A 12857-nucleotide genomic window follows, 5' to 3' on the forward strand; every position below is an offset into this window, starting at 1 on the left:
ACCACTGATCGATGACTGTATTGAGTACTTATAGAATAAACGATATTTTTCGGTATTGGACTTAAAGAGCGGGTTTCATCAGATTCATATGGCTCCTGAGTCCATACCATTTACATCTTTAGTAACCCCTCATGGACAATTTGAATATTTGAAAATGCCGTTTGGGTTAAAAAAGTTATTGCCACCGAGGTGTATGACGAGCACATCAAACTTTTAAAATCAGTACTGGAACGAATTTCATTACGAAGGTTGAAACTTAATATGAGTAAATGTGAGTTTGGGTATAAGGAAATTGAGTATTTAAGTTACAAAGTCACTCATAAAGGAATAGCACCTAGTAATTCTCATATAAAAAGTATACAAAATTTTCCGGCCCCTTCGAACTTGAAGCAGTTACAATCATGTTTACGGATGTTTTCTTATTTCCGCGGATTTGTACCGTCCTTCTCAGAAATAGCTAAGCCCCTGCAGAACTTACTTAAAAGAAATACCCAATTTGATTTTGATGACATTTGCCATGAAACCTTCCTGGAGCTGAAGTCTGGACTAGTTAAGAGCCCTGTTCTAGCCATTTGTAGCCCTACCAAGGAAACTGAGTTACACTGTGACGTCAGTAGTATTCGCTTCGGTGCAGTTCTGCTGCAGGAAGATAATAAATTCCATCCGATATACTATTTTTCTATTTTCCGCATCGAGTTCGGAATCGAAAACCACAGTTTTGAATTGGAAACGTTGTCCATGATATATGCTTTAAGAAGATTTAGACATTATTTAGAGGGTATACCATTCATGCTAGTTACTGATTGCAATTCATTAACTATGACCCTTGATAGAACACAGCTGAATCCTAGGATAGCCAGGTGGGCTCTTGAACTTGAAAATTATAACTATAAAATACAACATAGGAAGGGCACATCAATGGGTCATGTAGATGCTTTGAGCAGGAGGCAGAATAGTAGCCAAGCAAGCGTATGATACCAGCCGACAGTCCCAGAATAAGACTACAACCAAGACGTACGACGTAGGAAACTATTTTGTTATAAGAAACGTTGATACTACTTGCGGAAGCAATAAAAAATTTATTCCCGTATACAAAGGTCCATATGTAATACACAAGGGGGTCGGCCATGCTAGGTATGTTGTACGGGATATTGATAACTGCCAGCTAACACAGTTACCTTATGATGGAGTAGTTGAAGCCTACCGAATTTAAAGCTGGCCTCAATCACCCGATAGAGATGTAGAGGAACCAGACTAATATTTGTTGGAAATTAAGTTATACTGTATCGAGATCGATTACAGTGTCAGATTGGCCGAGCTGTAACTCTGAACACAAATAGCGAATTGTATCAAATTAACAAATGTACGACAGTGAAAATAGAAATTAAGTTATAATGTATCGAGGTCGACACATTTTCAGGTTGGCCGAGTTCTAAGATCATAAATGCAACCTTGTCAACTAATGTAATAGAATAAGCAAAAAATACAACCATGGGAACTAATTAATAGAATAAGCAAAAATACATCACTGTAAAGGAAAGAAATGGAAGAAAAAGAAGATGGTGGACTTCCGGTTCATTATTGGATTGAGCACTGAAAAATAAAGTACTGAAATAATTAACCCGAACATTTCTCGTGTTTAAATAACAACCCAAGATAAAAGTTACAATATTAAGCAAGTTGAAATTTTTGCGCCCCTTTTTCGGACAAACTTATAATAATCTCAAGGAGCAGAACAGGCCATTAAAAAAATTTCACACAGATGTCAAAACAGACGCTGTAATTGTGAATATATGGCGTTTTGTGCAAATCCTTTGTTGTATGCATAGAAAGAGAGTATTTTCTCAGCAAGAGATGTGGGTTTTTCTTTCTTATAAGCAGAAACACTCCACCTATAACCTAGACTCTTTGACGCACGCAAAAGCGCAAATAGATATATACACTCTCCTCTTTTGTTGGAAATATAGAGCAAATATGACAAACATGATCAAATTCGTGATTTTCATTACGGAGAAGCAACAAAGCACGAGATTATATCGTCTGTCCCATGGAAGACTAACTCGTTTCAAATCCCATGGAGGAATAGCACGATTCGTTGTTCGCGTGGAAAATTGACACGCTTCGGCTTCTCGCGTGGAAGACTAACACGTTTCAGTTTCTCGCGGAATTGTCGACAATCGCAGTACATTTTCCCTCCTGAACACAGCAAGATTTGTGCGATGCCGTAAGAATTTCTGCACCACGTTAAGTATTACAAACTTTATTACAGCGAACTAACGACTAATTCGAGTACCTCAATTAAAATTAGTTTGACTTACTTTGATTAAAAATTAATTGGTGTCGATAAATTCGCGAAAGAGTGTGCCCGAAAATGAAAATTTTCCTTTTGCACCGTAATATTTTTTTATGAGTTTATTGTAAAAAAATTACCAGCGTGCAAAATGTAGAAAATTTGTTCACGAATAAAATGAATGTTAAACTTTACATATACCACCTATGGTTTCCGAGATATTGATAAAAATACATAACAAGAAGGTTTTTTGTATAGCTTTACAGAAAATATTCGCACGACCCTGCACATCTGAACCTAACCTTTCTTCAATATATGTATTGTGTGTCTTCCACGCAAGAAGCTGAAACGTGTCTTCTATGGAACTGACGAAGTATTCAAGTTTATGTTTTGTTTTATATGAAAAAAACTATTTTAAACAAGTAAGGAAGGTTAAGTTCGGGTGTAACCGAACATTACATACTCAGTTGAGAGCTATGGTGGCAACATAAGGGAAAATAACCATGTAGGAAAATGAACCGAGGGAAACCGTGGAATGTGTATCAAATGAAAGGCATTAAAGAGTATTTTATGAGGGAGTGGGCCATAGGTCTATAGGTGTACGCCATTTAGGGATATAGCCATAAAGGTGGATCAGGGTTGACTCGAGAATGTGTTTGTACGATATGGGTATCAAATTAAAGGTATTAATGAGGGTTTTAAAAGGGAGTGGTGGTTGTTGTATATCGCCATTAAGGTGGACCAGGGGTGACTCTAGAATGCGTTTGTACAATATGGGTATCAAACGAAAGGTGTTAATGAGTATTTTAAAAGGGAGTGGACCTTAGTTATATAGGTGGTCGCCTTTTCGAAATATCGCCGTAAAGGTGGACCAGGGGTGACTCTAGAATATGTTTGTGCGATATGGGTATCAAATGAAAGGTGTTAATGAGTATTTTGAAAGGGCGTGGGGCTTAGTTCTATAGGTGGACGCCTTTTCGAGACATCGCCATAAAGGTGGACCAGGGGTGACTCTAAAATGTATTTGTACGATATGGGTATCAAATTAAAGGTATTAATGAGACTTTTAAAAGGAAGTGGTGGTAGTTATATATGTGAAGGCGTTTTCCAGATATCGACCAAAATGTGGACCAGGGTAACCCAGAACATCATCTGTTGGATACCGCTAATTTATTTATATATATAATATCACGAACAGTATTCCTGCCAAGATTTCAAGGGTTTTTTATTTCGCCCTTCAGAACTTTTTATTTCATTCTACTTAATATGGTAGGTGTCACACCCATTTTACAAAGTTTTTTCCAAAGTTATATTTTGCGTGAAAAAACCAATCTAATCACCATGTTTTATCCCTTTTTCGTATTTGGTATAGAATTATGGCATTTTTTCGTTTTTCGTAATTTTCGATATCGAAAAAGTGGGCGTGGTCATAGTCCGATTTCGGCCATTTTTTACACCAATACAAAGTGAGTTCAGATAAGTACGTGAACTGAGTTTAGTAAAGATATATCGATTTTTGCTCAAGTTATCGTGTTAACGGCCGAACGGAAGGACAGACGGTCGACTGTGTATAAAAATTGGGCGTGGCTTCAACCGATTTCGCCCTTTTTCACAGAAATAAGTTATGGTCCCAGAATCTAAGCCCCTATCAAATTTCACATGGATTGGTAAATTTTTGTTCGACTTATGGCATTAAAAGTATCCTAGACAAATTAAATGAAAAAGGGCGGAGCTACGCCCATTTTGCAATTTTCCTTTATTTTTGCATTTTGTTTCACCATATCATTACTGGAGTTGAATGTTGACATAATTTACTTATATACTGAAAAGATATTAAATTTTTTGTTAAAATTTTACTTTAAAAAATTTTTTTTTAAAAGTGGGCGTGGTCGTTCTCCAATTTTGCTAATTTTTATTAAGCATACATATAGTAATAGGAGTAACGTTCCTGTCAAATTTCATCATGATAGCTCCAACGACTGCCAAATTACAGCTTGTAAAACTTTTAAATTACCTTCTTTTAAAAGTGGGCGATGCCACGCCCATTGTCCAAAATTTTACTAATTTTCTATTCTGTGTTATAAGTTCAACTCACCTACCAAGTTTCATCGCTTTATACGTCTTTGGTAATGAATTATCCCACTTTTTCGGTTTTTCGAAATTTTCGATATCGAAAAAGTGGGTGTGGTTGTAGTCCGATATTATTCATTTTAAATAGCGATCTGAGATGAGATGCTCAGGAACCTACGTACCAAATTTCATCAAGATACCTCAAAATATACTCAAGTTATCGTGTTAACGGACAGACGGACGGATGGACGGACATGGCTCAATCAAATTTTTTTTCGATTCTGATGATTTTGATATATGGAAGTCTATATCTATCTCGATTCCTTTATACCTGTACAACCAACCGTTATCCAATCAAAGTTAATATACTCTGTGAGCTCTGCTCAACTGAGTATAAAAAATAATATAAAACAAATAAAAATAAAATATTATTACAAAAAAAATGTTTTTGTTTTATAAGCCTATTGATATAGGACTCCATGTTCGAATTCGAGCTTAAGGCCCTCAACAATATTTTTCAGAATATTTATTGTTTTTAATTTTTTTATAGTAGAATTTTTTTTTTATTTGGAGCAGACGTCATTTTTTCAGACACCTGTGATAGCTGCGCAGATAGATCCATTTCCAAGGTTGCTTAGCCTCCAATGGCTAGCGCAGGGTCTCTTAAGCGTACTGGTGATGGGCTTAGCAACCTTCGAAATGTGTCTATCTGCGCAGCTATGGCAGGTGTCTGAAGAAAATGTCTATCTTCTATTCTAAATTAAAAATAATTTTTCAACTATAGAAACAATAATTGTGTCATATGCCTTGAGGTCGAATTCGAAGCTGGAATCCTATTATAATAAAAATTTATAAAATAAAAAAATAAAAGAATAAAAATAAATTAAATTAAATTGAATAAAATAAAGTTATGTATAATAAAAAAAAACGATAAAAAAAAATTAATTAAAAAAAAATTCTTTTTGTTTTATCGGCCTATTGATAAATGATTCAAGGTTCGATTCGAGCTCAAGGACAGAACAGTAATTTTTTTCTAATTATATTATTAATAATTATTGTTTTTTTTGTTAATTTTTACATAATTGAAAAATTGTATTTGGTTTTTGGAATAGTAAGTAGAAAATGTATAGCTGGGCAGATAGATCCATTTCGAAGGGTGCTAAACCTTAATCATCAGTACGCTTTAGGCACGCTGCGCTATTCCAAAAACAAAATACAATTTTTCAATTATAGAAAAATTAGAAAAAAAATTTAGAAAAAACTTTAATTAAATTAACGAAAATAATAAAAAATAAAATGGAGTTAAATAAAATAAAATAAATTGAAAGAAACAAAAATAAAAATAACAAAAGTTAAATGAAATAAAATAAAAACTGTAGTCAGAAGGCGAAATGAAAGAAATAAAATGAAAAGAGAGAAAAGGAAAGGAAAAGGAAAAGAAAAAAAGGAAAGAAAAGGAAAGGAAAGAAAAGGAAAGGAAAGGAAGGGAAACGAAAGGAAAGGAAAGAAAAGAAAGAAAAGAAAAGAAAAGAAAAGAAAAGAAAAGAAAAGAAAAGAAAAGAAAAGAAAAGAAAAGAAAAGAAAAGAAAAGAAAAGAAAAGAAAAGAAAAGAAAAGAAAAGAAAAGAAAGGAAAAGAAAAGAAAAGAAAAGAAAAGAAAAGAAAAGAAAAGAAAAGAAAAGGAAAGGGAAGGAAAGGAAAGGAAAGGAAAGGAAAAGAAAAGAAATGAAAGAAAGTGAAGGGAAAGGAAAGAAAGGGATGAAAAGAAAGAAAGGAAAGGGGAAATAGGATATTAACCCTTCCGTTATGGTGTATTATTGTTGATATGGTATACTTAGTGATCGCTACACTGCACACTGGTTTAATTTCAACCTCTGAGCGAACTCTTGTTTTATTTTTTAATTGGAATTATTACCTATAGAATGAGTCTGATACCTTACGGGTGCAATGTTCACTTTGAAATTTTAGTCGCCTTATGTTACACCTTATCAGTCAAGCAGGATGATAACTAATGGCGCTTCATTTTCTGGAAAAACTGTTACGCTTTTTGTACGCTGTGCAAGGATTGTAAATATAAATTTTTTTCTCGTCTAAAAAGTAGGCAACGCCTTTACTGCTCGCAACGCAAAACCGTGACACTTTTACCCTGCATAAAATGATGGTGTGGCAGTGTAACCCTGCTAAACCAGCTGATCATGACAATTTATTTTCGTAACTTCCCAAATTTTTACAGAAGAAAATTTAAATAGAGGTAATAATTGCTACTGAAAATCAGCTGATACACGGGGTAACCATTTACCTTTTACCATTAACCTTCTTATGTTCTTTTGAGGTCTGCAACAGTTTTTACTTAGTTTTCTTTACATAGTTAGGTAAAACGAGATGCGTACTTTAAGTCGCTACAACTTGAAAGCTATGTGAAAACGACTTCAAATCTGAAAGAACATTGCAAGCACATAAATGGGTCTTCAATCCGGCGGGTTGTTTAGATATGAAACTCAATATAGCTCTTTTATGTCGGAGCTGCAGGGATGAGGAGGAGATAGAAAGCGTCGAGCACTGCCTCTGTAGATGCTCTGCTCTGGCCAGTATACGTATGGAATGTCTGAATAATTATTTCATCGAGGGCTTAGTAGCTCTTGGCTCTGCGGATATCGAAAATATTCTATACTACATCAGAAGGTCAAATTGGTTAAAATTCCTACACATCTATAGAAGGAAGTGCTATAGCCCACACAGTGGTATCACAATGCGCCAGCCGGCCTAAGTGTGTTCCTCACATTTCTGGGAGGCAGCTACTTTAACCTAACCTAACCTAATCCAGCTATTTTATGTATGGTCCGTTTTATCCGCCTACGGTTAAAGTATGCAACTTGAAAGAAATAAAAAAAAATCCAGGAATTCACGATGTTGTGTTTGTAAAAGGAAATGCTTTCTGTTATATCGGCCTACTGATTTGTAAAATCGCGGGTTCGAATCGTGCTCAAGGCTTTACAATAATTATTTTATCATTATTATTGTTATGATACATTCTTTTCTTAATTGAAAAATTTTAAATTAGATTAGAAGAAAGAAAACATATAGACAACTGCCAAAACTCGTTGTATAGATCCATTTCGCGAACTGCTAAATTCTTTCATCGGCAAGGTTTAGGCACCGCTGCTGTAACCATTCTTCTATCCTTATTTAAAATTTTTTAAATTAAGAAAAGAAGGTACCATAACAATAAAAATGATAAAATAATTATTGTAATGCCTTGAGCTCGATTCGAACCCGCGATCTTGGAAATGCTTGCGTTCTACCATTACTAATATATGCAGCAGAATCAAATTTGGTTTTTCTTAATCTATCACTGGCATATGACGAAGTGATCTCGCTTTTTGTCCAACTCACAACATTTTATTTCGCCAATAATTAAAACACTAGTAAACAATTAGCAGCTCTTCTTTATACTTGAAATTACTTATCAGAACGATTGCCTTATATTTTGTTTGAAAAAAATATAATAAATAAAAGAACCGGATTCTGCTCTCAAATTACATCAAAACTTGAATAGCAATTTTTAATAGCCTGCAGATAAAAAAAAAAATAATCTTAAAATTCAATTTAAAAGTCGTTTCGGATTCACACCAAACTTGAATGAATTAAGCAACTACCAAACAAAAATTAATTGTGACTCTAAATGGAAATGCCAACATAGAATTGATGGTCACTCGGCCATAAAACTCAAATATTTGCACAAACTTCTTAAATATGCAGCTTTGTACGTACAAATGTCAAATAAAAATCGAATTTCTTTAGTTTCAGAAGCTTTTAATGCACTTGCAAAGTCAAATGACATTTATTTGATAGTTAACAATTACATAATGTGTTTTATTTATTAAGTAATTTCTTTAACAATTACATCAAGTTGTTGTATTATTCTAAGGCGCTTTTTTCTTTTTTCTTTCAGGTGATATCGATGACTGCATCGTAACACCGACTGTGCAAGGACAATTTACCCCACTGCCAGAGGCACTCTGTGATGTCATAATGGACCTTACTGCAGAGGGTCATTCGGCCACGATAGAAAATGTGCGCGTCAAATTGAGCATACGATTTCCGCATATGACACCTCCCGCCACCGAAGTAATCTATGATACGTTGGCACAATTGATGCAGGAACAAAAAATATATCAGACCTCGAAGGGTTACTTCATCTTTACACCAGAGTAAGTATTTTGGTTTTTGTACAAAACTAAAATAATTTGCTTAGTATTTCTTTTAAAAATCCTTGTTTAACATTTTTTTGTAGTAAAAGTCCATAAAACATCAAAGTAGGCAAGTTTTATGAAAACAGTTATTTTTTTAGATTGTTTTTCAATTTTAATTTTTAGAAGCCATTGGTTGAGCTAGGTTGAACAGACCGGTCCGTAAAGACTAGAGCTGATGTTAACAGACTACCCGAATACCCGAGTATAAGCCGGGTACTAGGGTAATACCTGAGTAAATGCAATTAGTATCATTATAACAGTAATGAAATTTATCATACTACTTCAGATACGAATTATTTTTGAGCCGGATACATTTTAAGAACCGGGTACTCTTTCGCACCCGTGTAATTTTTTAGAACCGTATACTTTTGGGAATACGATTCGTTTTGGAAACTAGTTAATTTCCTATAACCCGATACTTTTTCTAAACTAGGTACTTTTCTAGAACCGGGTGCTATTTTAAAACCGAATACTTTTAGAACATGATAATGTTTTAAAACTGTGTAATTTTCGGAAAGCGCTTAAGTTTTCGGATGCGGGTACTTTTTGAATGAAATGTGTCCGAGACAATTTCAAATGGTCTCGAAATTATCTCTACCACCATCCCAAAATGAACCGGGATTTAGTTCTGAAATGGTCTCGAAGTTGTCGCTAACACAGTTTCGAAAAAAATTTAATTGTCCTTAAAAGTACTTTCAGTGGCAACATTTCAACGTACCAAAACGCGTGAGCATCTTCAGTACCGGGTATATCCTACCACTCCTAAAAATTATATAGAGCACTAGATGGCAACTGTATTTTCGTTTCCCACTTTATCTTATGATTTACTTCATTAAATATGTACATGATGGCCAAGCAATGAGGTTACGAAAGAATGCCCGGGTAGCAGGGTAATCGGTAATCGGTAATACTCGGGTACCTCATTACCCGGGTTAATTCATCAGCCTTAGTAAGGGCCTCATATAAAATGAATATGTCCATAGTGTAACCAGAAGTTTGATCGGCGACCTAACTGTATGTTGTATAATAGCTCCATCCTCTAGGTAAATTAAAGACGCTTTGTGGAAGCCAATCTCTCTCACTTCTAAATCGGATAACTGCGTTATTCCTAATACCTGGACACCTAATCTATCGAGCCTTTAATTACTTTGTTTATCTTATGTTAAAAGGCTTGCGCATGTCTTGGACACGCTTGATTCCGCGCCTGACAGTACACTAATCTTATTGTGATATATTAAATAGTGTTGAATCGCCCAGATTTTAGCCGTTACATATCCAGCCACACTAGTTATCCCAGCTTCCCAATAATTGACGCCAATTGAGAGTTACAAGGGAGACCAAGCCTCCCTCCATCTACCTCTTCCAACTCAGTGAGGATCTCCTCCTTCCTCTGCATTCAAATGCGGGCAGAACATTATATCTGCTGGGGAGCTTTTCTCTTGAAGGATTCAAGGATCATCTTCCCATCTTTTCCTAATACCATACATAATTCCGACCCATACAGCAGCACAGGCACAGACTTCTACAGCGTGACTTTTGATCGTCGAGGGAAGTTCAGTTTTATCGGAGGATATTGTTTTCGCCTTTAATGAAGGTTCAGAACAGCTTTGAGTTCATATCTTTCCACAGAGACGTATCTTAAACCAAGCCATCGAAGCTAGAGCTTAGAGTGTGGCACCTTACGCCTTACTTAAAATTACTTTATCGTTTTAATGTAAACCTTATGTACTTTAGACGTCGACGAAGCCGTTCACGACCACGTGCCATACGTAATGGTTACCAGGATTTTGAAGAAACCGACGAAATACCTCAGGAAGCTCGCACAATGCTAATGACGAACGCGGAGGCACTTCATTCATTGTATGGCGAAATTTCTACCGAACGCGATGGCGATCTAACACATCAATGTATACAAACGAATTTAGCTGATGTTATATGTGGAGGTAAGGAAAGATTATATCAAATGGTCCTATTATCTATGGTTATGAATGCTGAACACTCGATTTTTTTTATTGCAGGTAATCCAAACGATAAAATTCTTTATCCACGTGCCGCCAAAAGACGAAGTGCTTCCTTCCCTACACCTCGTAGTCTGGAAAGAAGGCATAGCCTACGTTTGTTTGGCTCCTCGAAACGATTGCAGCGATGCGCGTCAACACGAAGTCTCTCCAAGACTTATGCACTAACATTAGCCACTGACAGTAGCAGCTCAGAGTACCAAAGCACAGATTCTTCGTCACCAAGTAAGTGTGAAAACTTCCTGACATATCAGGTGGGAAATTATTTTATCTTTTCTGAAAACCATTTGGAGGAGAGTATGCGGGGCACTCACTTCTAAAATAAACTTAAGGGGGATCGAATATTCGATAGGACCTTGAAACTCCCTGCTTGGGCAGGAGGTTTCTCTTGACATTACGGAGATTGGCGGACGAGAATTGGCTACCTTTAGGCTGTAGCTCATCTTCCATTGGTACACCGGCTGGTAGATATCACGAAGGGAGATCAAGTCCTCCTTCAGCTACCTTTCCCAAATCAGTGGAGGTGCTGCTGCTCTTGTTGTTACAGCGCTAAATGCACTTCCCGAAGGTTTTGCGGAATTTTATCGGTTTTGATGGTCCTTGTCTCGGATATAGATCCGACACGTTCCGGTAACAAGTACCATTAACGTACAAGCTCCACAATCTCGGGAACGATTTAATATCACCACATCTAAACTTCTAGGCCATTCCACCCCTCCCGCGCCCTCCCCTCCCATAAGGAAATTGGGGTCGCAAGAACCTCGTCTCCTAAAAAAAAAAAAACAGGACGCGCGACGGTGAGGTGAGGGTGACAATTGTGTAGGAGAAGCTATAAATTGCGGTGGCAAACCTTAAAAGGGATTGCGCTACATAACCCCTTGAATCATTTTGGTAGTTTAGTCGCCTCTTACGACAGGTATACCTGCCGTGGGTATATTATTAACCCTCCAACGTAGTGAGTGAGATATGTGCTCCCCTGCCCGGCTACATCGTGAGGTCGGACTCCCGTGATCAGTTGTAAGAGCCGAGTGGAGTGATAATCACCTGTCTGTTTCGTGAGGACGCGACGAACCTTCCTTGCGCCACTAGTTAGTCCGAGTATATATTTGGGCATCGTAAAGTGCGCTTATCTAAGACACGTGTCCCTTGATCAGACGACACCCTACTAGCTTAGTCAATATTTTTATTCTGAGACTCAGTACTACAGATGTCCATATTGACCCTAATCAGGTAAGAGATGTTGCTTGGTGTTGGCTGAATTTTGCGTCTATTGAAGCAAATATATATTTCTTGGTCTCCATAGCATTAAAGTCACCAATCATGATTTTAATATCATGGCAGGGGCAATCATGTTATGTCTTTCCTAGTTTCTCATAGAAGGCTCAAATAAAGTGTGTATTGAGGTGTTTGTTACGCACCTTTTACCTCCAAAGCGTCAGGCATCACCAGGAATAATCCAAGGGTAGTACTAAGGGGAGTATTTCGGCAGACCCGCCACTTCATTCAACACTAGCTTCTTATTTTTTGGAACCATAATGACGAAGTCTTGCTCATTGTCGTCTACAATGGTGGCCATTTACGTCGGCCGTATACGCGGTTGTTTGCAGGGTGCAATCAAAGCCACTACCAACAGCAGCAGCATAAATGTATAATGGCGGTCCCAACCGCCATACTCCACTCCTTTTCAGGTATACTGAGCTCATCTCACTGCTATCACCATCGACCAACGTTTCACTGGGCGTCTTGGGTAAGTATTCTCTAAGGTACGGTACCTAGTCCTAAACTTTACAGTAAATGGTGTCTTTTGTAAAGAGAAAATCGTGACGGGCTTTATAACCGCTGTATATCGCTTCCAAATGCAACAGGTGATGGCCACAACTTATTTCCTAGTCTAATTTAGGTACGGTCGATATATAGAAAGTTTTTTATTTGATAGTGGTTAAACTTTAGCCTAGAGCAAAACTAAACTATTGCCATACCAAAAACCCTTGAAAACTCACTTAGCCTGAAATCCTACCTCTACAGACCTCCTTTAATAGTTTATGTTCTTACTTCACAGAAAAGGGATCTTTGTTGTCGCGTCTCTTCAGACGAAGCGGACGCACTAAACAACGTCAAATTGAAACATATTCAGCGCAGTTCCCACCTGCAGAGTGGTTCAATTCACGAGCTGTGCATCTACATAGTGTTGGCACGCAAACAGCCGATCACGTAAGTAGTAGCCAAA

At 36.8% G+C, this 12857-nt stretch overlaps 1 protein-coding gene across 1 annotated transcript in view; it reads left to right on the top strand.

Moving 5' to 3' along the window:
* ko (Stork-head domain-containing protein knockout) overlaps positions 1-12857 on the top strand; it is a 712534-nt gene that overhangs the window by 692136 nt on the left and 7541 nt on the right. Inside the window, 4 exon segments of the mRNA XM_067789313.1 lie at positions 8312-8570; positions 10347-10555; positions 10631-10855; positions 12690-12841. Coding sequence (XP_067645414.1) covers positions 8312-8570; positions 10347-10555; positions 10631-10855; positions 12690-12841 — 845 coding nt within the window.

The sequence above is a fragment of the Eurosta solidaginis genome, chromosome 5, assembly GCF_040869045.1.
Source record: "Eurosta solidaginis isolate ZX-2024a chromosome 5, ASM4086904v1, whole genome shotgun sequence".
Classification (NCBI taxonomy): Eukaryota; Metazoa; Arthropoda; class Insecta; order Diptera; family Tephritidae; genus Eurosta; species Eurosta solidaginis.